The 23,923-nt window shown below is 51.2% G+C and overlaps 2 protein-coding genes across 10 annotated transcripts in view; one reads left to right on the forward strand and one right to left on the reverse strand.

Moving 5' to 3' along the window:
* The first annotated feature begins 717 nt into the window (after positions 1-717).
* The window catches only part of BLCAP (BLCAP apoptosis inducing factor), a 28,150-nt gene continuing 4,944 nt past the window's right edge, over positions 718-23,923 (forward strand). Inside the window, exons 1-4 of one of the 7 annotated variants that reach the window (XR_009497755.1) lie at positions 718-870; positions 9,224-9,342; positions 16,080-16,282; positions 23,071-23,288. Coding sequence is in view for 2 of the 7 variants with exons in the window: in XM_059898621.1 (XP_059754604.1) it covers positions 9,400-9,663 (264 nt within the window). In the remaining 5 variants the exon portion in view is untranslated. Of the gene's footprint in view, positions 871-4,097; positions 4,260-9,223; positions 11,173-16,079; positions 16,283-23,070; positions 23,289-23,923 lie in introns of those variants that run through there. The other 6 variants (XR_009497754.1, XR_009497756.1, XR_009497757.1 and 3 more) reach the window with 6 other exon arrangements.
* NNAT (neuronatin) lies at positions 4,984-7,406 on the reverse strand. Of its 3 annotated transcripts, none has more exons than XM_059896300.1 (3): positions 7,234-7,406; positions 6,222-6,297; positions 4,984-5,989 (listed from the first exon to the last, which is right to left on the reverse strand). In XM_059896300.1, exons 1-3 carry the CDS (start codon positions 7,303-7,305, stop codon positions 5,760-5,762), a joined length of 378 nt encoding a protein of 125 aa, XP_059752283.1. In that variant the 5' UTR covers positions 7,306-7,406; the 3' UTR covers positions 4,984-5,759. The 3 variants fall into 3 exon arrangements, with proteins under 3 accessions (XP_059752283.1, XP_059752281.1, XP_059752282.1); XM_059896298.1 differs by having other exon boundaries at positions 5,804-5,989; positions 6,217-6,297; XM_059896299.1 differs by lacking the exon at positions 6,222-6,297 and having other exon boundaries at positions 5,804-5,989.

Here is a 23,923-nt window from a genome sequence, read left to right on the forward strand (position 1 = left end):
TTTCCACCCCTCCCCCACTCTCCCCCAGTAGCCGAGCATCACCTTGAATTAGAACAGTGCCTATTTCACGCTCCATTCTATCCTCTTGTCTTCAGCACTGCATTTACACATAGTAAGCGCTCAAGGAATGTGCTTACTTAGCTAATAAATCGATACATTGACTCATTTAATCCCTATAACAACCCTGTGAAGTAGGCATTTCATCAGATTCGGGGAAGCTAACAGCCGGGGTGGGCAAGTGGCTCGCCCAAAGTACAGGGCAAGAAGAAGAGTCAGCTCCTGACCCAAGTCAAATCCTAAATTCTGAGCCGGAATATTTCCGCTCCTGACCTTTGGCCTTGGTAAACGGGCCAGGGAGGAGGCGGACTTTGAGCCACGGGAACGTTTTCACAGATTACACGGGTCATCCACGAGAATCAAAGCGAGCAAACGTTCACTTACAGAGACTAGGGTACGCCCCCTCCGCTCTAAATGTGTAAAGATCACAATCTACTGCATATGTATGAGGGGACCGAGTGGGGGAGGGGCGTGATTGGGGGCTGTCCTGGATGCGCCTGATCAAAAATTCTTCGGATTTGAAGACTTCAGAACCCCCAGATTTCTGAACACGTTAGCAAAAAGTCTTCAAATGGTCATCTGTGGCACATGTTAGGAGGATATCGGGCATAGAAGACGCCCCCAATTTAGGTCGTATTATCAGGCATCTGCCGTAGGCAGCCCTATCCCAGAAGGGGTCCTCGGTCGGCTCGACTAGAAGACGAAGGGGGCGTCTCCCCTGCTTCCTGCGGCGTCGGAGGCGAGTTGAGGCGGAGGCAGGCTGCAGCTGCGAAGGCGTCAACGGTGGCGGCGGCGCCATGGCAGGGCTCGCAGGTACCGTGGCGTCGGCCTCCTGGGGGCGGGATGAGAGGCCCTCAATGCGGCCGCGCCGCCATGTTGTCCCTTCGGGGTCACCTTAGGCGTCGTCCGGTCCCTCTCTGGGGTTTTCCTTCCGCGCACCCTGGGGGCCGCCCCTGTCCGGTGTCACGTGATTGCCCTGTTTGGCCCCCAGCCTGGGCCTTGGGGGTCTCTTCCTGGCCCGAGGGCAGGTCACTGGACTCCTGGGTTCTCGTTCAGGCCTCCAAGGTCAGCACTAGCCTGTCTGCTTCTGGGATGGGGCAGGCAGAGATGGGGAGCTCGGGGCTGGGGGTGCGACAACCTTCTCTCCGGCCCCGGTACCCGTGGCAGGGGGCCCAGCTTCTGAGATGCCTGTCACTCTGTCCCCGCCACTTAAGTTGTCTTTTTTTTTTTTTTTAAAACCAGAAGGGGCGTAGGGGAGAGAGGAGAAAAGGGTCTCCCTCCCCGGGTCCCCGCCTTGGTGTCTGGGGTGATAGGTTGACGCTCTGCTTTGGGTCGCGGGTGCTTCTTACTCCCTCTAATTTTACACCAAGTCTGGACACCCGTTCCCTTTCCTACAATATATGTGGGGAGTGGCCCTCAAGGGCAGCTGAAGGAATGGATTGCCTGGAACACTAATGGCCTGGAGAGAAGAATGGGGGATGGGGGACAGTTGCTTTTTCCTTCCCTCTTCCACACCTTATTTAATTTCCTTCCAGGCCTCCGTGTCCCTTTTCAACGCTAAATGTTGGGGCAGACTGGGGTCTGTCCTGGGAAAGAAACGGCCTTTCTGTTTATAGGTTCGGATCATGTTTTATCCCTTTCAGGGAACTGGTGTTTTGGGGACAGCTTCTGTTTGCCCTGCCTGACATGGTACAACCATCCCCTCAGCCTTCTGGACGGCAACACCAAAGCCAGGCACACACACACACACACACACACAAAGTTCCAGCTTAAGTGCTAATGCCAAGTGTTAGATCTTGTTTATTTGTTTGTTTGTTTTAAATCAGAGACTAATTAATGTCAGCAAATCTGTTGAAAGATTGCCGAGCCCTGGTCGGTTTCCAGTGACCAGATCGCTTCCGTATCTGAAATTGGTCTTGTTAGAATTGCTGCCAAAAACAGTTTAACCTTTTATCTGTAACATGTTGTTTCAAAGAGGAATCTGGAAGTCTGGGTTTGGCTGTCTTTTTCTGTTGTTGTTCTCTTATCTTTGAAACATATGCATTCCATTTCAAGCCTGTCGCTGTGTGATATACCAAGGACCATGTGTTGCCTGCCTCTCTGACTTCCTGTTCTGGGAATGCTCTGGAATCTGGATCCTGCTGGGGAATGGGCCCCGTGGGAGGGAGAAAGGGAGGGGGAGGGGGAGCAGGATCATAACCAGAGAAGATGGTGACATGTCTCTGGGGCATATAGAGGAAATCAGAGGTCTCCAGGGAAAAAGAGACTGTTGTTAGACTAATGTTTTGTATATGTGTGCACGTTTAAATCTCTGGGGGTAAAACTCACTGCAAATTCAGAATCTCACTGTAGGGTACTGGCTTCTGAGTAGATAGAAGTTTGAAAATAAATGTCTAGCAAATGACTCACAGCACACCTGCTCCCTCATCCAATCCAACCCACATGTAATAAGCTGTTGCTGTCCTGCAGCTGAAGCTCAAGAAACTTGTCCTTCAATCGCAATCCAAATATTCCACAGGTAGAGGTAACAGTGTCACATAGCACCACACACTTCCAACAGTCATGGTACCTAAACCCCTCTGTGGTTTAACCTCAACTGGTTAGGCTAAGAAACTAACATCCTTTGGGGGCATTAGTCCCAAGAGTCTTGCCTGTTGCTGGAGTCTCACAAAGCCATTCCAGTTCCCTCATAACTCAACTGCTCTATCCTTGGCCTCGTGGGGGCAAAGTCTTGAGGATGTGGTAGAGAAAATTTAAGCAAAGGGGGGGCCTGTGGACTAAGGGCTTTGCAACAAAACTGTAGTCATTTTCAACTCTTTTTGTTGCTCTCTGTCAGAATAAAATGTTTTAATGGTATTGCTTCTGGAAAAAATTTTATAAACAAGATGTGTTTGGACTAGACTTCTAAGCATTGCACAGGAATAGAAAGTGAACACATTCCTTCCATCTTCTCTGGTGGACTGTGTTTCCTGCCATAACATGAGGGTTTGGATGGGGCACAAAAGGGGGGAGTGGACATTGCACATTCAAGCCACCCATGCGGGTGCAGCCCATCAGGGCGGCCCTTGCCTGGAAGTCTGTCATCTCATCATGCCACACTCAGAGCCCTGCTGATGGAGGGATGGAGAAAGCCCTGCAGTTGGGCTTGGCCAAGATCATCTGGAAAGCCCTGGGGCTGCCAGCAGCCTCCTGCCTTTTAAAAGGGGGCCTACAGTGTCGAGAGCAGCCAGACATTCCACGCTGCTGCAGCCTGTCCCCCTGAACCCAGCTACTTTATAACTGGGCTGAGATTAGAGCATCTGGGGCAGTGGGGCCGTGGGCACGCCCCTTGAGGGCTCCGAGGGGAGGGGCACCCTTTATTGAGAACACATGTTGAAATATGTTCATGGTTCTCTGCATTTAGTGTGGAAAACCACAGAAACTCCCAGTCTTGAGGCTTGCCAAGATACAGGCTTCAGAAGGGAGGTGTGGGCATTGCCTGCTGCTGAGTCACCCCGGGGCAAGAGGAGACCTGCCCCACCTACAGGCTACGGTAGGGGCTGGAACCGCCCAGCCTGAGGAGGATGAGGCTCTGATCGCACATCCGCACCCTAGTCCCATTGAGTCCTGATTGCCACTTTGATGGCAGACTGTTTCTAGTGTGTTGGGGTTCTCTGGGATCTTAGCAGTCCTTTTACAGAGGGGAACCGAAGGTGGCTAGGAGTGACCTGACCAGGTTCCCTGGGCTGACTGATGGCAAAGCCAATAGTGGAATTGAGGTCTACACCCCCCACCCCCATAATTCTCTTATCTTGAACTGAAGTTATAGGTGCCTCTAAAGGTGCTAGTGGTTGGGCTGAGAAACGCTAGGGTCTGGCGCAGGGGCGGGTAACATCAGGCTCAAGGGATTGAGGTCCTTTGTGCTCCAAAATTGTTTGTGACAGCTGTGACTAAGGGATTTGAGGAAGTGGCAGAAAGATTTATAGCCCTCCAACTCACTCCCTGGATGTTGACCCAGGAACAGGTGTGTGGTGACAGGGACACATAAAGCCAGAGACGAGGCTGAACAGGCGGCAGTGCCATTTGCTGAGGCAGTCAGCTGACCCCACGTAAAAGAAGCCTTGACTCACTGAGGAGTGGGAGAGAGACCTTGGGAGCCGAGCAGCCAGCCCACCCCACCACCCTGGCATGATGGCAGGGGAGAGCCCAGGGCCAGGGACCCGGTAAGCACCCTTAAGGATATGGAGGCTAGTGCTGGGAGAAGCACAGGACCCAGTAGTGGGGAGAGTGAGCTGGAGAGAGGTTCCTGAGGGTGGGGGAGGAGACCCTGGGAAAGTAGGCGGGCCTGGCAGGATGCCCTTGTAGTGGTCCTGGTAGAGGTTATAGGGCCTGGAGGGAGGAACTGGGCGGGGGAGGCGCCACACCACACCTTTTACCCCATAGTCATTGTCCAAACCAGTGCCCCCCCCACCCCCCACCCCCACCCCCACCCCCGTGCTCATTTCCTTGGGGATCCTGGATGGAGATAAGACTGTGTTCTGAATTCCTGATCACCCTCTTGGCCCCTAGTACCTCCATTTTGAGGGCTCTTCCCACTTTTCCCCCTCCTATCTTTTCCCTCCTTCCATCTTTCCCACTGATTACTTGCCAAGGCCCCTTATCCCAGGAAAACTGAAGGCACCCACACCTTTGGGGAGGTATAAGTGGTCCCTTATTCCGAGACCACAAGTGAAGATGTCCACCTTTTTCTTTGGGTGGTGGTGCGGGGATGTGGTCCTTTATCTCAGGACAGTGTTGAGATGGAACTGGGTGTGTGAAGGTTTATTCCCATTTTGTTGCTTCCCCTCCGTCCCTCTCCCGAGTAGAGTGCCCACTCCACAATGGGCACATCAGCCCAGTCTTAGAAGTATGTGTTGAAGCCGGAAAAGAAGTCACAGGAGACAAAACTTTTTGGTGCGCCTCCACCGCCCCGCAGGGTCCTGGGACACTGTGCGAGACAGGGGAGGTACTTTTTTAATTTTTTTGTAGAGGCGGTCCCTGTCCTCCAGGAGCTTACAATCTAGCCGGGGAGACACAACTAATGCACACTTATACAATCATTACAATTAGCGATTACCACAATATTGACCACAATTGCGTGAGACCTGGGGGATACAAGATCAGTGAGGGGCTGGGGGCTTGGAGGAGGTGTTTTGGTAACGATGGGATTCGTTTTCTTGTTCAGTAGGTCCAAATTGAGTGACATTTCTTTTGGGTGGGAGTGGGGGGAAAGAGGAACTGAGGGAGCAAAGGCAGCAAGGCTGGAATGCACATGCCGTAGGCAAGGGACAGTGAGAGGGCCCTGCTCTGTTTCTTAACCCTCCTCCCTCACCCTCTGCCCTCCAGTCCCGCCACACAGGCACGCAGTTGTCACTTGTCTGCTGCACGGAGATTCAGGGCTTCGGCTGGTGAAGTTGGAATGTCCATTCTGCTGGCTGGTGTGGTTGTCTGGATCTCTGTGGTGCGGCCTGCTGGCATGGCCGTGGCTGTGGGGCTGGGATGGCGCTGTCCCGACTTGGTCCAGATCTGAGTGCGTTGCCTGTGCCCAGATCTCAGGGGTCTGCTCCCCCACTCCCCCCTCCTCCCTCTACGCCACCCGCAGTAGGACGGGTGCAAAGGGGTGGGGAAGGGATCTGGTGTTGTCGTCATTGTCGGTGCTGCTTCTCCGGGGGCCTACCAGCCCCTCACTGACCTTGGCAAGTGCTCCTCTGGCGAGAGGGCACAGGGGACGCCCCATTCCTGCGCGGCACTGGCTCCCATGCTGGTGGAACTGCACAGGAGCACCTGGTGACACGGCCGCCCAGGGGAGGGGGCTGGAGCCTCAGTTGGGGGCCCGCTGGCGGCGCTCTCCCAACACGTGCCGTCCGGTTCTCGACACGGTGTATGCCAGCTTCTGCAGGGAGTACCTGAACACCTGTGGCGAGAGAGAGACCCAGGACCTGCCCTTAGAGGCGAGCATCCGCAGCGTGTCTGTAGTGCTGCCGTGCCCGCCCCCGCCCCGCCCCCTGCCCCGCCCGCCTGTCCAATGAGGAGAGGCGGGTGCGGGCGCAGCTTGTCCACGAGTCAGGGCAGCTGGAGCTTTTCCAACTGTGCTGAAGGCTGCATGGCCGCAAGCTGATTGGACCCACAACTTAGGTATACCTCACTTCTCGCAATGGGCTGTGTCCCTGGAGGATTTCGAAAAGCGAATCCTACCCAGTAAATGCAGCATTCCAGGAACACCTTGAAGGAAATATGCGATTCCTTTGGCAAAGGATTCCTTTAGCAGGGAATTCTTCCTGCAAGGGGTGCTTTTAGGGTAGATGATTTTATGGGCAAAGCAATTTCTTCTGATTTATTTCTTTTTACACAAAGCGCTTTGCCTGTATTTGATTTTTTTTTTTTTAATAAAGCGAACTGTCCTTTTTCGGAAGGGCTTTTTTTCTGTTCTATTTTTCCTGCAAAGAACCTTTTCCTCTAATTGTTTTCTTCAAAGCGCTCTTATCGATTCATAGTTTGTTAGCTCCTTTGTCTAATATTTTTTCTGCAAGGCGCTTTTTATCTAATGCATTTTTTTTTCTGCCAAGTGCTTTTGTCTGATTTATTCTTCCTGCAATGCGCATTTTCTCTAATTCATTTTTTCCCGCGAATTTTTCTGATTTGTTATAATCTTGATGGCGGAGTGCTGGGTTTTTTTTCCCCCCCTGAGAAGTGCCTTTTTCTAACTTATTTTTTGTCCCACCCCCGCAAGTACTCTATTTTCTGAAGGAAAATTTCCCCGCAATGCGCAATTTTTTTAAGGCGGAAAAATTCCGCTGTGTGAGCGGTAAAGTCTCTTTTCGCAAAACAGAAGTGCCCCGCCTCCCTCCTGGGGTCGAGTCTCACGTAGCGGTATTTTCTTACCACGTTGGTCGCTAAGCGCCTCGGCGATCGTCCGCGGCTGGCGCCCGCCGCGCCCCAACTCTTTGTTCCCGGGCGGGCGCACTGGGAAGGGTCTACGCAAGGAGGAGGACGCAGGGGACGGGCGGGGGCGTGCGGTGCCGGCCGCGGCACTTGGGTGGGCAGGGATCGCGGCAATCAGGACAGGACGGGTCGGGATGCGGCAATTGTGACGCGGACTTGCCGGTTCAGGGGGCGCACATCGCGACCCTCTCCCACCCAGAACCCGGGCACACTTACCTGCAGCAGCACGCGGAAAATGTACCAGCCGATGATGAGCAGTTCAGCCGAGGCTGCTGCCACTGCCGCCATGGTTCCGAGAGTGGTGGGTGGGTGGTTGGGAGCGAGTGCTGCCGGTTCCGAGGTCCGTTGGCCTCTCGGAGTCCGCTGTTGGGCGCACTGCCGCAGCCGCGGTGGCCGCGCCTTAAGTATCCGCCCACCGCCCAAGTGCGCATGCGCGCTATTGGGGGGGGGGGGTCCGTGAGGAGGGGTGGCCGGGGGCGCTCCTCATTCGTCAGGAGAGGAAAAAAATAATCCATCTGCTCTTTCCACACCGACCCCCGCCTCCTGAGTTCATCTTAGCCCCTTTCCAGAAGATTCCGCTGTGCCCGCGTTTGAATTTTAATGTAAAATGGAGGGGAAATGCAACTCTGAGTTAGCGCATAGGGTAAGAGTAGGGGTGCGCACCCCTTGGTAGCGGAGCCCATCTCTCCGAGCCCGGGCCTGCAAATTCGAGCCCAGTGTCCGGTGCCGCGCCAGATCACACCTGGGCAAGGATGGAAAAGAAGGGGGACCTAATTTAGAGAGGGATCATCTGCCCCACGGAGCAAAAACAGGTGCCCCTTCCAGAAGCCTTGGCTTCACAGGCTCCCCGCTCAGCACTCATTTTCTAATATTCGATGTATTAGAAGACCACGTCCTCTGCTTTGCGAGAGCCTCTGAGCGCGGAACCTTTCCCTGATGCCCGCATCCCGCTTCTTACGGTTGCTAGATCTACAGCGGTGGCGGCTGTAGGGAGCCGAGCCAGGGCACTGAGCCCTAGGTGCAGAAGCGATAGTCACCGGGTGTCTACCCTGTAGGAGGGATGGCGCCTTTGTATGCGCGGAAGGGATGGGATGAGCTCTCCAAAGAAGTGGTCTGAATGCGCTCTGGGATAGTTTTCTGCTAGGCGGGTAATTCAACCTCTGCTCCCCTACCCCCCAGGCGCTGGTAGGTCTTCCTCAGCCAGCGAGGTTCTTTGTACCCGTTGCGCTGGGCGTCTGGAGCTTGGAGGAGGGTTTTGCTACCGCTGCCAGAGGGTCGTGGCTGCCGCCGCTCCGATTCCTGGCGCGGCACGAAGACCGGAATGCGGTCTGCGAGCGCGGCCCTGGCGCACCGGTGGCCCGCTGCTCGAGAGCACTTCTCTCCAGCAAACTGCCTGGCACGGGGGCCAACTGGCATTTGCCCCTATGTGGATAGGAAATTAATTTTGATTAAAAGCTCATAGAGGTCAAGTTCTATACAGTGCCGGCAGCAGCTGGAGAGCGCAAGTGAACCCAGAGAGGTCAGTTTGGACGAAGTAGCATGGTGATTTTTTTTTTTTCCCCTACATTGACTTTCGAAGAAGTTGGCTGATTTTGGCAAAATGACGCCGGATTATTTGAAAAAGGCAAGCTCATTCTAGGCTGCCATCTTAAAACAAAATATTCGGTGATGCTGCCGCGGCGGCTTCCCAGAGCTTGCAAGGATCCGTTGCTGGCAATCTCCCGCCGGCAGTGCGCCGCTAACTACTTTAACTCTCCACCGAGCACCTGCTGTGAGAGATACTAGACACAGAATCCTTTTCTTATTCCTCAGGGGTCACAGCATGGAGCCCATGGCCGTCCAGTGGCAACCACAGGGCGGTATTGTGAGGTCTGGGTCCCTTGAGGACGGGCCGCAGCCCCAGGAGGCGATACATGATCTCTGCTGGGCAGGGCCCAGGCAAAGCCAGGCCACTGTGCCGGACCTGCCTAGAGCCCTCTGGCCTAGCCCCCAAGAAGGGGAGACACCCAGGATGCTTCTGGAAAGGGTGACTTGGAGAGGAGTAGACTTCCATGGGTGGGCAGGGAGGAAAGGGCATTCACATTTGCTGTTGTTAACCATGATCCATTTTTCCAAATAAGTATACATTCTGTTCCTGTTTTTTTTTTTTTTTGTCTGTCTGTCTGTTTTGTGTCTGTTTGTCTGTTGTGTTGACTTTTCTCTTCAGGATCCCTGCTGCCTTGGTGATCCCGGGCTGACAGCCAGAGACCACAGCGGCTCAGCTCCTGGAGAGCGAGGGTTGAAGAAAGCAGAGGGCAGCCGCCCGCGCCCGCTGGCTCCCATTAGGTCGGTTCCTGCAGCGGTGCCCGGTGGCCTTGGCGAAGGCCCTGTCCAGCAGAGATCATGTATTGCCTCCAGTGGCTGCTGCCCGTCCTCCTCATCCCCAAGCCCCTCAACCCCGCCCTGTGGTTCAGCCACTCCATGTTCATGGGCTTCTACCTGCTCAGCTTCCTCCTGGAACGGAAGCCTTGCACAATTTGTGCCTTGGTTTTCCTGGCAGCCCTGTTCCTCATCTGCTATAGCTGCTGGGGAAACTGTTTCCTGTACCACTGCTCCGATTCCCCGCTTCCGGAATCGGCACACGACCCCGGCGTTGTGGGCACCTAACAGCCAGCCCAGTTAGCTTTCCAAGGAAGCAGAAGACGGGAGGGGAGGCACTGACATAGGTCATAAAGCATTGGAGTTTCAAATCCCGCGGCCCTGCGGGTGCCACATTCCTAATGGCGCCTTTTTGGCCTGTGACGTTTTATCCTTATAATGTGAATAATAGCACTGACCGGTGCTTTTATCGTAGAGTCCTGTAGTCGTGGGTGGTCTTGTGGTTGTATGTGTTCTGTCCCCATCTTGGCCCCCGGCTGGCAGGATGGCCACCCCCCTCGCCTCATTCCCACGAGGAGCCTGCACCCATCCTGGTCAACTGCCCCAGCATGATCCGGGCAGATAAAATGCCAGTCTCATTGTCACCTCTGTGACCCTTCCTTGTCAGGGGTTCCTCCCTTCTCAGAGTGTTACTGACTCCTCCGTCCCTCTCTTGGCTTCCTGTTAGTTCTCTTTAGCCCTTTCCTTTTTTGGGGAGCACCTGTCCAAGACAGGGCTCAGTTTTGCACTTATCTCGAATATAACGAGATTGCTGATGCCCGAGAGCCTCGCTTTTTCATCCTTCTTCCCTGGCCAGCAGGCTAGACAGAATTGTGTCTTGACTGCTGTCCACAAGTCTTCAGTATTTTCCCCACTTCATTTTGAAGGAAGAAGTAACAGATACATGTTGCTCTTTCACCTGGGGGTCTGGGCTCCTGCTCAGCAGCCCGGCTTCGCTTCCTTTGCCCTTCCTCCTGCCTTTCTCAACTGTCGCAAGGAGGGGGCCTCATTTTGTCTCCCGTGCATGCTCTGCAGGATTGACGTGTGGTGTGTTTACGTAGATCTAGCGGTCCCCAGCCGAGTGAATGGGAGAGTATTGTGTGTTTCATAACAGCCACGATCCCCTGATAGGTGTTTGGATATTTTTTGGTGTGGTGTGCCGTGCGTGCGCGTGTGTGTATACATACGTACGTGTACAAGTACATGTGTAAATCCTTTTTAAAGAAGCTTTATCGAACGTGTTCTGATTTTGAGGTGTAGCAATAGCTAGCTTGTAGGGGCCGCTACAGTTGGTATTTAGTATGGGGATTGCAGAGTGACCAGCACACTGGACTCCGAGGTGGTTCAGACGAGACAGAGGGGAGCAGTGGCCATCGTCCTCGTGCCAGGAGCTTCTCCGGTCCTGCGCGTATAGACTGTATACGTTATGAAGAATACACGGGAAGACTTTGTGACTGTCACTTGCTTTTTTCTTTTTCTGCGCTTCAGTAAAAGTGTTGGCAAACGAGACTGTCTCCTGGCCCCTGCCCGCTGGGGATCAGCATGGTTGTCCTTCCAGTCTAAACCATCCATCTTTCTCTTGCCTGAAGGGGGAGGGAGGTGGGCCAGGCAGAGGACAGAACTGGAGGCAGTCCATCTAGGGAATGGGACTGCGAGGCCACACTTGTGGAACATTTGGACTGCTATTCTGGAGCTTTTATTTCTGGTGTGTTCGTTGCACAGCTGTTTGAAATGTTTAATAAAGCTTTATAAACTTTACTCTGTGGTTTTATGTGGCTGCAGTCCATTTGGGTCGTGGTGTTGGATTTCTAAGTTGGTGGGGGGCAGGGGGTAGCATGGAGGGGCTGAGTCCTTGGCGCCACAGTACCTTAGGCTGAAAATTTGATCTGCTCTCTGGAGAGCAGATGGTGGGATTGGGGGAGGGGGAGCAGGGGGCAGGCCCGGCGGTGAACAGGAGGGAGTCTGAAAGTTTTCAGAGATGAGACATTTGCGTTTCTCAGCTCCCATGGCTTCTCGCCTGAAACTGTTTCCCTCCGTAGGAGATTTGAGTAACCGATCCCTTGACAAACAACTTAAGACAGCTGGAGCTCTAATCATCAAGAATTTTTATGGTGCTGCTTTTGAAGTAAAAATAAAGTGAAACCCCTTATGGCATTTCAAGTGGAAAAATAAATAAGGTTGGCTGTCCACGCAGGGGGCTCCGGGCGATGGCTGGAAGTGCGGGAGTGGCGTGGTTCTGTGCCGTCAATGTGCACGTGCTCCCATGGCCGTGACCTTTGAGACAAAGCTGGGTGGCTTGCCAGGGCCCTGTGCTGGGTGTCCACCTCTCCATCTCTTCTCCTTCTAGAAAACATAACAGGAGCACTGCCTGTCCAAGGCACAGGGCTGTTGTGAGAGTTTATTGTTGTAAAAGGGCTTGGGTTGTTTCATAAAAGGTCATCTGTTATACCTAGATTGGTAATTTATTGCTATGAAGTTTTGTGTAGTTTTCTCCTGCCCTTTGCAATCTCCCCATTGTCAGTGTATCCCTTTTTTCGTTCCTACCATCGCCTATCAGTGCTTTTCCTTTTCTTGGTCAAAACTTGCCAAAGGTTTGTTCATTTTAAAGGTATTTTCAGAGAACCAAACTTATTGATTATATCTGCTGGGTATTTTTCCTTTCTGATGCTTTTGTGTTTTTACCTCTGCATTCTTTTTTTTTTGTGTGTGTTTCTGGATGTATTTTGTGGTTCAGCAAAGTCTTGACAAGTTGAGGACTGTTACACGTGGAAAGGATGGTTTGTTCAGCAAACATTGAGCCCCTGTACTGGGCTTGCTGGGGATTTCAGGGGCAAGACCCAGGCCTGACTCTCCAGGAGCGCATGACTCTAGCCTAGTGGGAAGACTTAAGAAAATAGACAACTGCAAATTCCAAAAACAAAACAAACAAACAAGGCTTTTGTGGCCACGCTCTCCCGTGGAGGCACCTGGATGATAAATGAAGCCAAGATTATTGCTTACTTTGCTCTCCCTCCGAAAGCAGCTTTCTGTCATAGGTCAAGCTCACTAAAGAGTCACAAACAGGCCTCCCTCTGAAAGATTTGTGGCCCTTTCCAGCAGGGAACCTGCAGCCCACCCTTTCCCAAGGTGATGCCACATCAGCATTCTGTCTGCCCAGCACTGCTTTCCACCTGCCAAGGCAGCACCAGCAGCACCCTGCCTCCTCTTCCTGAAATGCCTTTCAGGAAAATGAGAAGTGGATGATACCTCTTCTGGAAAAGAGCAGGGTACCAGGTCTTAGAAAACCACACCCTGCAATTCTGCCAGTCGCCGTGGCTCCTAGTGTGAAATGTTGCTCACGTGGCACCTGGTAACCACAAGATCCCATGAGGCCTAGGTCTGGGCTTCTTTAGGAACTGGTCTGTGCCCTGCTCTGCGCCTCAGTTTCCTTGTAGGTAAGATGTGCGCTTTGGAGCAAACACAGTCTTCCTACCCCTAATATACTGGGAATCCTTTCTCCGAGGATCTTCGGGTCCTCCTGGATACCTTTGAGGAGGGTGATTGAGCTCTGGGAAGGTGGCACTGCCCTTGCAGGGCAGCCTGCGTATGCTTTATGCTTTAATGATTGTACCACATTAGCCTGGATAGTCCTCTGTCAGGAAGCCTTCCTGGACTCTTCCCTCTCCCTAGAGATCCAGTTGCCTAGATGACTTCACTCAGCCCTCTGTTGAGTGCTAGTGCTAGTGGTCATGCAGACTTTCTCTTCCGCAGTGATTGGGCTCCCCCCACCTCCCTAGGGGGTTTGCATTGTTGTTTAACCTGAGGTGCTTGTCAGAATCCTGTACAGGACCAGGCCTTGGGGTCACACAGTGGACAGGGTGGAGCGTCTCTGCCTTCAGGGAGTCATCCAAGCTAATGGGAAAGGGGGTGACCTTGGGCAGGTAATCCCACAGATAGACAGAATATGGACTGTGGCAGGTGCCCTGAGAGGAGTCTAGGGGAGTCTAGGGGGACCTGGTGTGGGCTGGGGAGGATTGATGTTCAGGCTGAGACCTGAGGACACGTGTAAATGCTGGAGCAGTGAAATAATAAATGAGATGTTATTTCTCACCATCTAATCAAGCATCTCTGCTTACAGCGAAAGAGACTGGGCTGAAAGTAAAATGAAGGACCACCAGTATCTGGCTGCCCTGGAGGGCTGTACTGGGAGATAGTCAGGGGGTTTAAGGTTGACGTGTTGGTGGCGGGCCCCCAAACTCAGTCCTGAGTGAGCAGTCTTCAGTTTCCAACTGACTGGAACCATCATAGACAAGGATCTGATGGGAGTAGGGGGTGGCCCAATCAGAGCAGCACTTAATTTAAGGTGGGATTTTTTTCAGTAGGGAACGGGATAGCATTTGAGCAGTAACAGCAGCAGGACTGTCAAGAAGGCCACTGGCCTGTCTAGATCATTGGGAATGGGGAGAAGTAGATCCAAGGAGCCATGGTGGGTGAGGAGGGGAAGGCAGGAGCCAGAGCAGGCTGGGGAGGGAGGACAGAGAAAGATGAGAGACTCCCGTTGAATAGCTGCAGGAAGTGAGGTCAGGGAGGGGTCGTCCCTTGTGTTCAGTTGACTGCCGCAGCCAGAACCCAGTCTCCTGGCGTCTGTTGCAAAGCTCACCCCTCATCCCCCAGCCCCCTAAAGGGAGAAAGGGTCACTGCTCTGAAAAGAGGGAGGAACTAAGCAGTGCTCTCAGCAAGCCAGGGAAGGTGATCCTGACTAAAAGCCAGAAGAAGGGCAGAGTTTGGTCTGCCAGGCTTCAGGGAGAGAATTCCATATCGCGAGAAAAACTTTGATCATAGAGCGGGCTCAAGATGAAGGGGAGGAGCTGGCTGAGCAGCAGCTGGAGGCTTCAGACAGAAGCCCTGGGTCTCCCTCTCGGGACTCAGTGGGCGTGGGCTTGGGGAACAGTTTAGGACCGGCAAACCTTGAGAGACGAGGTTTCGGGGAGCCCGGGCCCTACGCCCCTGTCTCTTTGACCACACATCCCTGAGCCTCAGTTTCCTCACTGGCAAAACAGAGATGGTAACATCCCTTGTAGCCTGGCTCAAGGCCAGGTCTTCACAAATGTTACTGCCTCTCTTCTGTGCCCTACCACCCTCCACCGAGCCTTATTGGGCTCAGGCTTCATAGGGATGCGGTCTGATCATCCAGCTCTCCCACTCATTCATTCCTGCAGGGAGCATTGCCAGGCCCTGTGCCCAACCCAGAACCTGATAAGACCATGCCCTCCGTGAGGAGCTCCTGCAGCAAGGGGTAGGGCATCGAGGCGGTCCTGCAGGCGCATGATGACCGCGCTGTGTCATCGGGGTTGTGTGGAGTTAGGGAGAGACCTCATTTGCGAGGCCGTATGTCAGCACCTCGACATGAGTTCCCTTAATTATTTTTTACAAGCCCCGAAATGACAAGATCCTAAAAGGGAGAGGAACACCTAGATGGTGCTCTTTCCTGAGAGGCCAGAACCCTGGCTTTGCACCCCTGCTTGGCCACTAGCTCGCCTAGGACCATCCATGGATTTTTCCCTCTTGGAAAGAAATCACTGCCTATTGGGCCTCCTCCTCATGAGGAACTGGTGCGGGGATGTTTGAGAGTGCCCTGTCAGGTACGGGGTAAGCACGAACCTTCTCCACAGACTAACCCTTTGAGCGGTTCTGGCCTCTCACCTCTTTTCCTGGACAACTTGTGGAGAGTCTACAGGGGGACGCCTCACTGCTTCTTCCAAAGCTAAATTCTTCCAATCCCCGCCCCACAATGCTAGTGGCCGCCCTCTAGGGCAGGGCGGGGAGCTGAGGCCCTGGGCCTGATCCCCACCCCCTTGCCATGTGACCTTGCTCTCCTCTGCTCATTCTTCTCCAGGCACCGCCCCCACGCCCGCCCCGTTTCCACATCTGTTCACCTAGGAGGGGCTGGCCCAGGAAGTCTTTAACGTTTCCAAAGCCATCTTCTCTGAAATATCAGTGAACTTTATCCTTGTTACTTCAGTCTTAAAGGTATTGGTTGAAAGAAAGTATGTTAAGCAAGCATTTAATCAAAGGGTTTTTTGCATTAAAGAATAAACTTTACATCTCTGGGGTGCAGAAGTGTCAAGAATCTTAGAGTCAAAGCAGACTTGGGAGGGTCTCTGAGGGAGGAAGACAAACACGGCCCTTCCGTGGTTCCCTGTTGCTTGTGGTCCTGCTTGGCTGTCAGAGCCCTGCACCACCCTTGAGGGTGGGGGCTTGATCTCTGTCCCTTGACCAGGCACGGTACCTGCCTGGCCAGGCCTGGCATAGAACCTGCTGGTTGGCTGGCCAAGGGGGTGGATGGGTGGAAGGCTCAGTCAGTCAATCTCTAGACTCCCTAAGGAATTAAGTGGCCCTCACTCTCCTAGAAGTGAGGGAATTCAGTTTGCCTCCCAAGTCTCCTCTTGGCGACTCTGAAGTGGCAGTATTTTCCAGCCTCTAGACTAATAGTTTACACACAGATATCACAGACACTAATATGTCACAAAAGATAATGTGAGAAGAACCTTGTAAAAGGCTCTATAGTCTGGTATCCTTCCTGTGGCAACAGGTGGCTGTGAGTCACCTCCCCTCACTGGGCCTCAGTTTTTCCCCATGTGTAAAATGAAGCAGTTGGACTAGATAATCCTTGAGTTCCTTTCTAGCTCTAGCATCACCCTCAGATGCCCTGGTACCCAGAACAGTAATTGGACAAGGGGCATGGTGACCCCAGGATCTGGGTCAGTCCACATCTTGGAGCATGGCGGAATCGTGGTGATGGCTGCAGCCGCCTGGAAGCTGAACGTGGCAGGAACTGGCTGAGAGATTTTTTTGCTGATGGTGAAATGTCCTGGCAGAGTCTATGCAGGTAGGTTGATGCAGGTGAGGGGAGGGGTTGGGCTCTCCCTCCCTTGTGGTCCCCGAGTAACATTTCCTTGCAGAGTCAGAAGCTTCCAGGACTGTTTGTTGGGTGCCAGCTAGATTCAGCCACTCATATAGGCAAAGTGGGTGAACTATCTTTCCACACACTGTCCTGGCAGGGCTTGCAGAAAGGCTTTCTGCTGCCACCCCTTAAATGCTTCCCTGCATTTCATTGTTATTGTGTCTAGAATCATACCTTCCCATAGCCTTTTGGTTCCCTGTCCAGGTGGCATATTCTCTGAGGATGTTGTGGTCCTGATGCCATAATCAGCCAGGAATAACTTAGCTCAGTGTCAGAGCCACAAGGGGAAGACTTGTCCAAAGTTGGAACTCTGACTATTGAAAAATAATAATCCCTTTTCAACCTCACCTCAGAGCACACCCCCAAATTCAAAAACTTTTGATCAGAAAGGAGACATAAACCCATTAAAAACCAAAGAGAAAAGGAATTGGATATTTAACGTGTCTGAAAGGGGGAGCCCCTCTAAGCTAAAAAGCAACAAAATGCAAGAAGGCAAAGACCAACCAATTTGAATACATCAGAACTAAGTATTTCCAAAGTCAAACAATGTCACAAACAGAACCAAAAGGCAGAGTGAGTAAACTATTTGCAGATCCATACTGTGTAAAAGATCACACACAAAACCTTAACAGTAAAAATGCAACAGACAGGTATGTGATTCATGTAAACAGTTTACAGAGGAGGAAATAGAACTGACAAAAGTTTTTGAAAAAATATTCAATTTCACTAATATCAGAAGATCAATGATAAAAAATGAAAAAGAAGCACTAGTTTTCACCAACAAATTAGGGGAAAAAAATTTAAGAATACTCAATGCTGATGAGGATACAGTGTAAGAGGCACTAAGTGCGAAGGGGAATGTGAATTGGTGTAACTTTTTGGAAAGTAATATGATAGTCAAAGAGAGGAGAGATGAAAGTTTCAAGAAAGGGCAACTGGCCTATATATACAACATTTATTGAGTGTCTACTTTGTGTCAGGCATGGTGCTGGGTGTTAAAATGTGAAGATAAATAAGATATATTGTCTGCTCTTGGGCACACAGTCAAAGAGGTAGAAAAACACACAGATTCTAAAATGATATGTAGTAAGAAGGCCAGAGATATGCTTGGGACACATGCAAAGCATGGAGCAGCTGGGGTGGGTGGTACAAGTGTGAAGCTTTATGGGAGTATCCAGGGAGGTTCCTAGACGAGGTGCCTGGATGAGTAGGAGTTATTCAGGTAGAGGGCAGAGACAGAAGTGAGAGGCATCACGGATAAACTCATAGACAGGGTTGCCAAAGTGTGAAATAAGAGGCAGGGGATGGAGAAGGCGGGACCAGATCACCTAGTGCCATGACTGTCTAATTGAAGAGTTAGGTCTTTTTCCTCTTGACAACAGGGAGTCACTGAAGCATTTTGAGTGGGCAGGCGCCATGGTAAGATTTCTGTTTTAAGATGATGACTCTGGTTACTTGGAGACATTTGAAGGTGTGAGAACCAGTGAGGAGATGTTTGCTTTGGTCCAGGTAGAGAGGGCAAGGCCTGAATTAGGGTGGGGGCCAAGAGGATGAAGAGAAGGTAAAGTTAGGAGAAGCTGCTGACTGACTGTTGCTGGGGTCAAAGAAAGAGAGTCAAGGATGCCTTCCCTGTTTGTGTCTTGGGAGGATAGGAGAATACCCAGGAGAAAGAGCAGGCTTGGGGGGCTAGAAGAGGATCGTTGAGCTCAATTTTAGACAAGTTGAATGAAAGGTGGGCATCCAGGTGGAGATGGCCTGTGAGGAGCTAGGAGAGAGCTTGGATCCCAGCAGAGATTTGAATGAAAGATTTGGGTTGTGACTGATGGCAGTTGTAGCCATGGACTTTTGTGAGCTGCCCTAGGAGAATGTGGCAGCTGAGAAGAGAAAGCGGGTCTAAGACAGAGAACCTCTCCCCCATTTAAGGGTGGGCAGAGAGAAAGAAAAGCCCACAAAGGCAAAAGAGAAAGCAGAAAGAGATGGAAAAAGCACCTGGAGCCTGTGTTGGCATGGAAACCCAAGGATGTGGAGCATTTCCAAGAGAGAATAATCAGCCAACAAAAGAGAAAAGCCAGTTGGGTAGGGACTGAGGGCCCCCTGGATGGAGCAATTATGGGCCCCCTAGATCCTCACAGGAGCAGTTCCTGTGAGAGATGGGTCAGAAGCCCCCACAAGGTGGGCAGAGGAAAGTGAAAGAGGGAGGGAAAGCAGGCAGCATGGCACCTGTCCTGGGGAGTTTGGAATATGGGGGAGAAGCTGCTAGGGTTATGATTTGGGTCAGGATGAAATTCTGGGCTGGGCTGAGAGGAAACAAGGATAGACGTGATGGAAAAGAGGTTGAAAGGGCTGTCACCTAAAGTCCTCTTGTCTGTATAAATCAGAGGCAAGATCAAAGGGCATGGGTGGTAAGAAGGAAAAATGGCTATTGGTGACCTTGACTAGAGCTGTTGTCAAGAAAGTCTACATGCCAGTTTGGAGCTCACAGAGGAAGTGTGGACAACTGCCTAGGGGGTAGATGGAGAACTAGGGGAAGGTGCAGAGTTCATGGGGCGGGGCCAGACTCTGAGCTGTGACTGACCCTTCAGGGACGGATGCAGGAAGAGGATGCTGCCGAGGAGACTGAGCAGGAGTGGCTGGAGGAGAGGACCGAAAACGTGGGGGCCCTAGAAGCCCAGGGAGGAGAGCGTTTCCAGGGGTCAGGGTGGCCATTCATGTGCCAGATGCACAGAAGTCGGGGGAGGTGAGAGCATCTCGTGGACCTGGTCTTTGGGGACCCCTGCCATAGCAGCTTTAGGGGAGGGGGCAAAGCCCAACTGGGTGGGGGTGATCTGGAGACTGGCTGAGAAAGCAGGAGGGAAAAGGGGGACCTGAGAGGACAGAAGTTTCTAGAAGGTGCTGTTTCTTACACAGTGACATTTGGAGGGAGGAGGGCTATGCGAGGACAGAAGAGCAGGGACAGGTAATGAAAGGGGCCCCCGGAGCAGTGGGATTAAGTGTATAGGTGAAGGGATTAGTTGTGTTCATGGAAAGGGGAAAAATTAAATCATGTACATTTTACCAAGTAACCTGATCTCTGTGTTTTTCTGGAGGTTGTTTTTCTGCCCTCCGAGTACTGACTACAGCTCTAATTAGCAGTAGTTTCATCCTGCCTGATGTCTGGGGCTGTGTCTTATTCATTTTTGTACCTTTCGGTACCTAGCAACAGGCAGCGAGCTAGGTAGAGACAGAATAATTATTTTCTGCTTGAAATCAAATGTCTGAAATGGAGGTTCAGAATTTTTTAACCGCAAAGATTTTGTGACAAATACCAAGGAATTAACAAACAGGGAAATAAAAGTCAAGCTGTCTGTATGTGAGGTTGTCTGGGTCTCAGGAAATGCACTCTGCACTCTGGTGTGGGCACAGCTCTTTATTTTTAGATTTTATGGTGAGGTTGTGACCATTGTCTCATCTGGTCATGGCAAACCCACTCTCCTTCCCCTAGTGAGGCAAACAGCTACCGTTAGTCCCATTTCGCAGGTTAGGAAGCTGAGACTCAGAGAGGCAGGATAGAGGGAAGGAATGATGGGCATTGAAGTCTGTGGGGATAGGGCACAGTCTTGAATGCTTCATTCAGGGTCTTCACCACCACTACCTGGTGGTGTCTCCTGGACATCGAGTAATTCTATTTCTTCCAAAGTCAAGAGGGAGCCTTGGTCTAACTGGCTGAGCTCGGGCCTCATGCCATCCTCTGACAGGACTGGGGTGGTGAGAGGCAAGACCTGAAGGAGAGGCCTCTGTGGCTTCTGTGTGAGAGAGCATCCGGTGTCCCACCACAGCCACGTAAAATAGGGAACAGGAAATCTCCCTAAATGTAACAAGCGTTGTTAGGGTGGAATAAGGGATGCTAGAAAGCCCAACCCCCCGAGGCATCCATTATAGGAAGTAACCAGGCAGAGGCCTGTTAGGAGGCCAGGGTCCAGATAAGAGAGGGAGAGGCCTGAACTAGACCAGTGGAGATGGCAATAGATCCAAAACTTGTAGAAGATAAAAACCAGAAATGATGGATCATTAGCTGTTAGGGGGAGAGAGAGCATGAAGACAAAGACGCCCATGTGTCTTGGGTAGACGGTGGAGAGACCTCTGGGAAGGGGACCGCAGCATGGGGAGCCAGTTTGAGGGGCAAGACAGTGGTCTCAGATACAGCCAAGGGGTCAGGGTCATAGCCAGGTGGAGCCCAGCAGGCACTTGGATCAAGGGTCTGGGGCTCAGGAAGAGATTCTACTGGAAGTACTGGCCCAGGGCCATGACCACTTGAGTAATGGGAACCCGGAGAATGAGTGAGATCACCAGAGAATGGGGCAGGGCCCAGGGCAGAATCATGAGTTACAGTGACATTTGAAGAACCAATCAAGGTGTGGGTAGGCGACAAAGGAGAAAGAAAAGGAAAGGCCTGAGACGTGCGACAACCAACCAGAAGAGTGGGTTGCCATGGAAACCAAGGTAGTGAAGAGTTTCAAGGAGAAAGTAATCAACACTGTCAAATGCAGCAGAGAATTCCAATAAGATAAAGACAGGATTTTTTTCTTTAGATTTGATGATGAGTAAGCTTTTGATGACCTTTTAATAAGAGCATTTTGGAGGAGTGATGGGGCATAAGCTTAAATAATGTTGAGATGTGAGGGAGAGGTGAATCTGTCGCCAAGAGTCCTTTGAGGAATCTGGAAAGAAGACTTGGAGATGTGAAGGACAGGGGTGGGAAAGTTGAGCGTAGGAAAGACAGGAGCAAGTTCATAGGCAGATGTCAACGCTCAAATGTGACGTGTTGTTTAGTGACGACAAAAGTTTATTCATTCTGCATAGTCTAGTTTACCACCTATTTTGTGCCTGGCATTGTGCCTAGCACTGTGGATTCTGTGGTGAATGAGTTAAAATAGGCAGATTTCCTGTTCTCATGGAGCTTGTATGGTAGTAGGGGAGAAAGACGTGAATCAGATAATCACACACATAAATGTATAACTTTTGACAGGCACTCCAAAAGAAAGGTACCAAGTGCTGGAGGGTGCACAACAAGGGGACCTGCCCTAGGCCAACTCCAGGAGGCTTCCCTGAGGAGGTGACACTTGAACCAAACTAAGGAGACAGAGTTAACTGGACAGAATAAATTGAAGAGCATTCGGGGCAGAGGGAACAGTGTGTGCAAAGCGAGGTGCTGTGAGACCAGAGAGGCAGGCAGTGCTGGCTGGGCAGAGCTTTAGAGGCCAGGGCTGAGCTCCTGTGTCCATCCTGAGAGTGAGGGACGTGTGCCTGAGGCCTGCCCTAGTATTTCCTGTCATCTGAGACTCTGGCTGGTCCATGGAGAAGTCATTAGAGGAATCACGGGTAGACTTAGGGAGACCAGTTAGGAAGCTTCTGTCTGTTTGGACAAAACACATTCTGGTCAGTCTTGGTGCTGGATGGATTGAAGAGGGGGAGGGAGAGGAGGAGGTATTCCAGAAGTCCCCTGAGTTTCTGGCTTGCCTTACTGGTGGCATGGCAGTGCTTTTCTACAAAGAAACTAGGCCTGTGAGGCAGCCCCCAAGTCTGGTGGTAGACAGCTGAGGCATCCAAGCTGGGAGATGGGGAGGAGGTGGTTGAATGAAATGCATGGACCTGGAACACTGAGTGAGACCGGTTCAGAATTCCTGAGGGATCCTGAGTGGAAATGTGAATTGAAGTGGTATCAGGTTTCTGGAGCATTCTGAGGGGATGAGGGAGGCTGAGGAAGAAGAGGCCAGGCACCAACAAGTGGAGCCTGTAAAAGGAAAGAACGATCCTCCTAAGGTACATAAAAGAAAGGGCCAGAGAGGTCTTTCAGCAGAAAGATGGAGTGGTCATCAGTGGGTATGTGCAGAAAGGTCAGGGGTCAAGGGCACATCCACAAGCCCCTCCGATGTGCAACTGCACAATCACCATAGTGCCCCTGGAATTGGGCAGCCTGGTGTCCCTGCTGATTGCCACCCCCAGGGCCCATGGGAGACCTCTGGGGACCTTAACGGAGGAAGCTTGTGCGGGGGGTGATTAAGGAGAGGAAGGAGAGAGGCAGCAAAGTCTAGGCCCTTTAAATTAAATTTTAGTCTTCAAGGAAAGAGCAGTGCTGGCATATGAATATTCTGAGGGAAGGGAGCCTGAGTAATGGAGTGATTAAGGATGGAGACAATTAGTGAAATGAGTTCCCACAGGGGTTGGGTTCAAGTGTGGTGATGGATAAATTAGTTTGGGGCAATAATGTGTATTTGACTGAATGGGGCAAAATTTAATTATTTACCTTTTAGAGAGTAACTTGATCTCCATGTTCTTTTGGGAGCTTTTATCTGACCTATGTACCAACTACAGCTCTAATTAGCACCATTTTTATCCTGTCTCATGGCTGGGATCCTGTCTTCTTATTTTTTGTGTTTCTCAGCACCTAGCAACAGGCAGTAAGCTCTTTGGGTGCTGAATCAATATTATCTGCCTTGGAATGAAAAAATCTGAAGTCAACATTCACCCTTTTTGACCAGAAAGAATCTGTGACGATTCTCTGGAATTATGATGCAGGAAAGAATTGGGGTATTAAGTCATGGTGGCAGGGGTTTGCGCGGGTGGGTAGGTGGAGAAAAAGTAGAGAAGTCGGCTCTCCTCATCCTTATAAGCTCTGTGCCATTTATGCATGTTCACATTCATCATCTCATGTGAACTTCACCTTCCCCCACAAGCAACAGAGCATCACCCTACATCATAGAGGAGGGAACAGAAACTGGAGAAGCAAGTGCCTTTCTGACATAGAGCCCAAGTAGCAGGAGCTGGATTCAACCTCACCCCATCCAGGATCACAGTGCTTCTTCCCAGGACCAGGCTGAGCTGAGAGGAAGAGGAAGAGGGGTCTGTGAGGTCCAGGTGGAGACACTCCGCAGGCACGTGCGGGAGGTTGGAGGTACGGTCCGACTGGAAACAGGATATTAAAGCATCATATCAAACTGTGGTGATAACATCTGCAGTGCTAGCACTAGAGCAGGTAGCACTCTTGTCTAAGAAACCTCCCCCCCACATGAATGATACATACATTCTGTATTTACATTGAAGCTCTCTGTATTTTTTTAAAATGTTTTTCTTTAACCCATCTGAAACGGATTTCCATGTATGGTGTGGCACAGAGATCTAATTTGATCTTTTTCCAAATGGATAACCAGTTGGCTAAGCACCATTTATTGTCCCAACACTATCTTTTCTCCCAGTTCCCTATGTCTACACTCTGTTCAGGTCTGTTGATCTGTTTGTCTACTTCTGGGCCAATACCAGATTTTAATGAGCAAAAGTTTTATCTTACTACCCAGTAAGTTAAGCACCCCTCCCTTCCTTGTCCTTTATTCTTTTTTAAAATTACCTTGGTCGTATTGCACATTTACTTTTTCATATACGCTTTAGAATCAGCTTGTCAAAGTTCCATGAAAAAAATCCTGTGGGAATTTTGTGTGGGATTTCATTGAAGGGAGAAATAACATCTTTAGGATATCAGTTCTTCCCATCCGTGAACATGGTATCTGTCTCCATTTAATCAAAGTCTTATTT

Source organism: Balaenoptera ricei, chromosome 15 (genome assembly GCF_028023285.1).
Source record: "Balaenoptera ricei isolate mBalRic1 chromosome 15, mBalRic1.hap2, whole genome shotgun sequence".
NCBI classification, from domain to species: domain Eukaryota; kingdom Metazoa; phylum Chordata; class Mammalia; order Artiodactyla; family Balaenopteridae; genus Balaenoptera; species Balaenoptera ricei.

Excerpts from the sequence above, each read along its gene's own strand:
- NNAT (XM_059896300.1), bottom strand. The coding sequence starts at position 7,305 with ATGGCGGCAGTGGCAGCAGCCTCGGCTGAACTGCTCATCATCGGCTGG. Across the intron at positions 6,298-7,233 it reads TTTTCCGCGTGCTGCTGCAG|GTGTTCCTGGAATGCTGCAT; the intron begins GTAAGTGTGCCC and ends ATTTCCTTCAAG. Across the intron at positions 5,990-6,221 it reads GACACAGCCCATTGCGAGAA|GTGTTCAGGTACTCCCTGCA; the intron begins GTGAGGTATACC and ends CTCTCGCCACAG.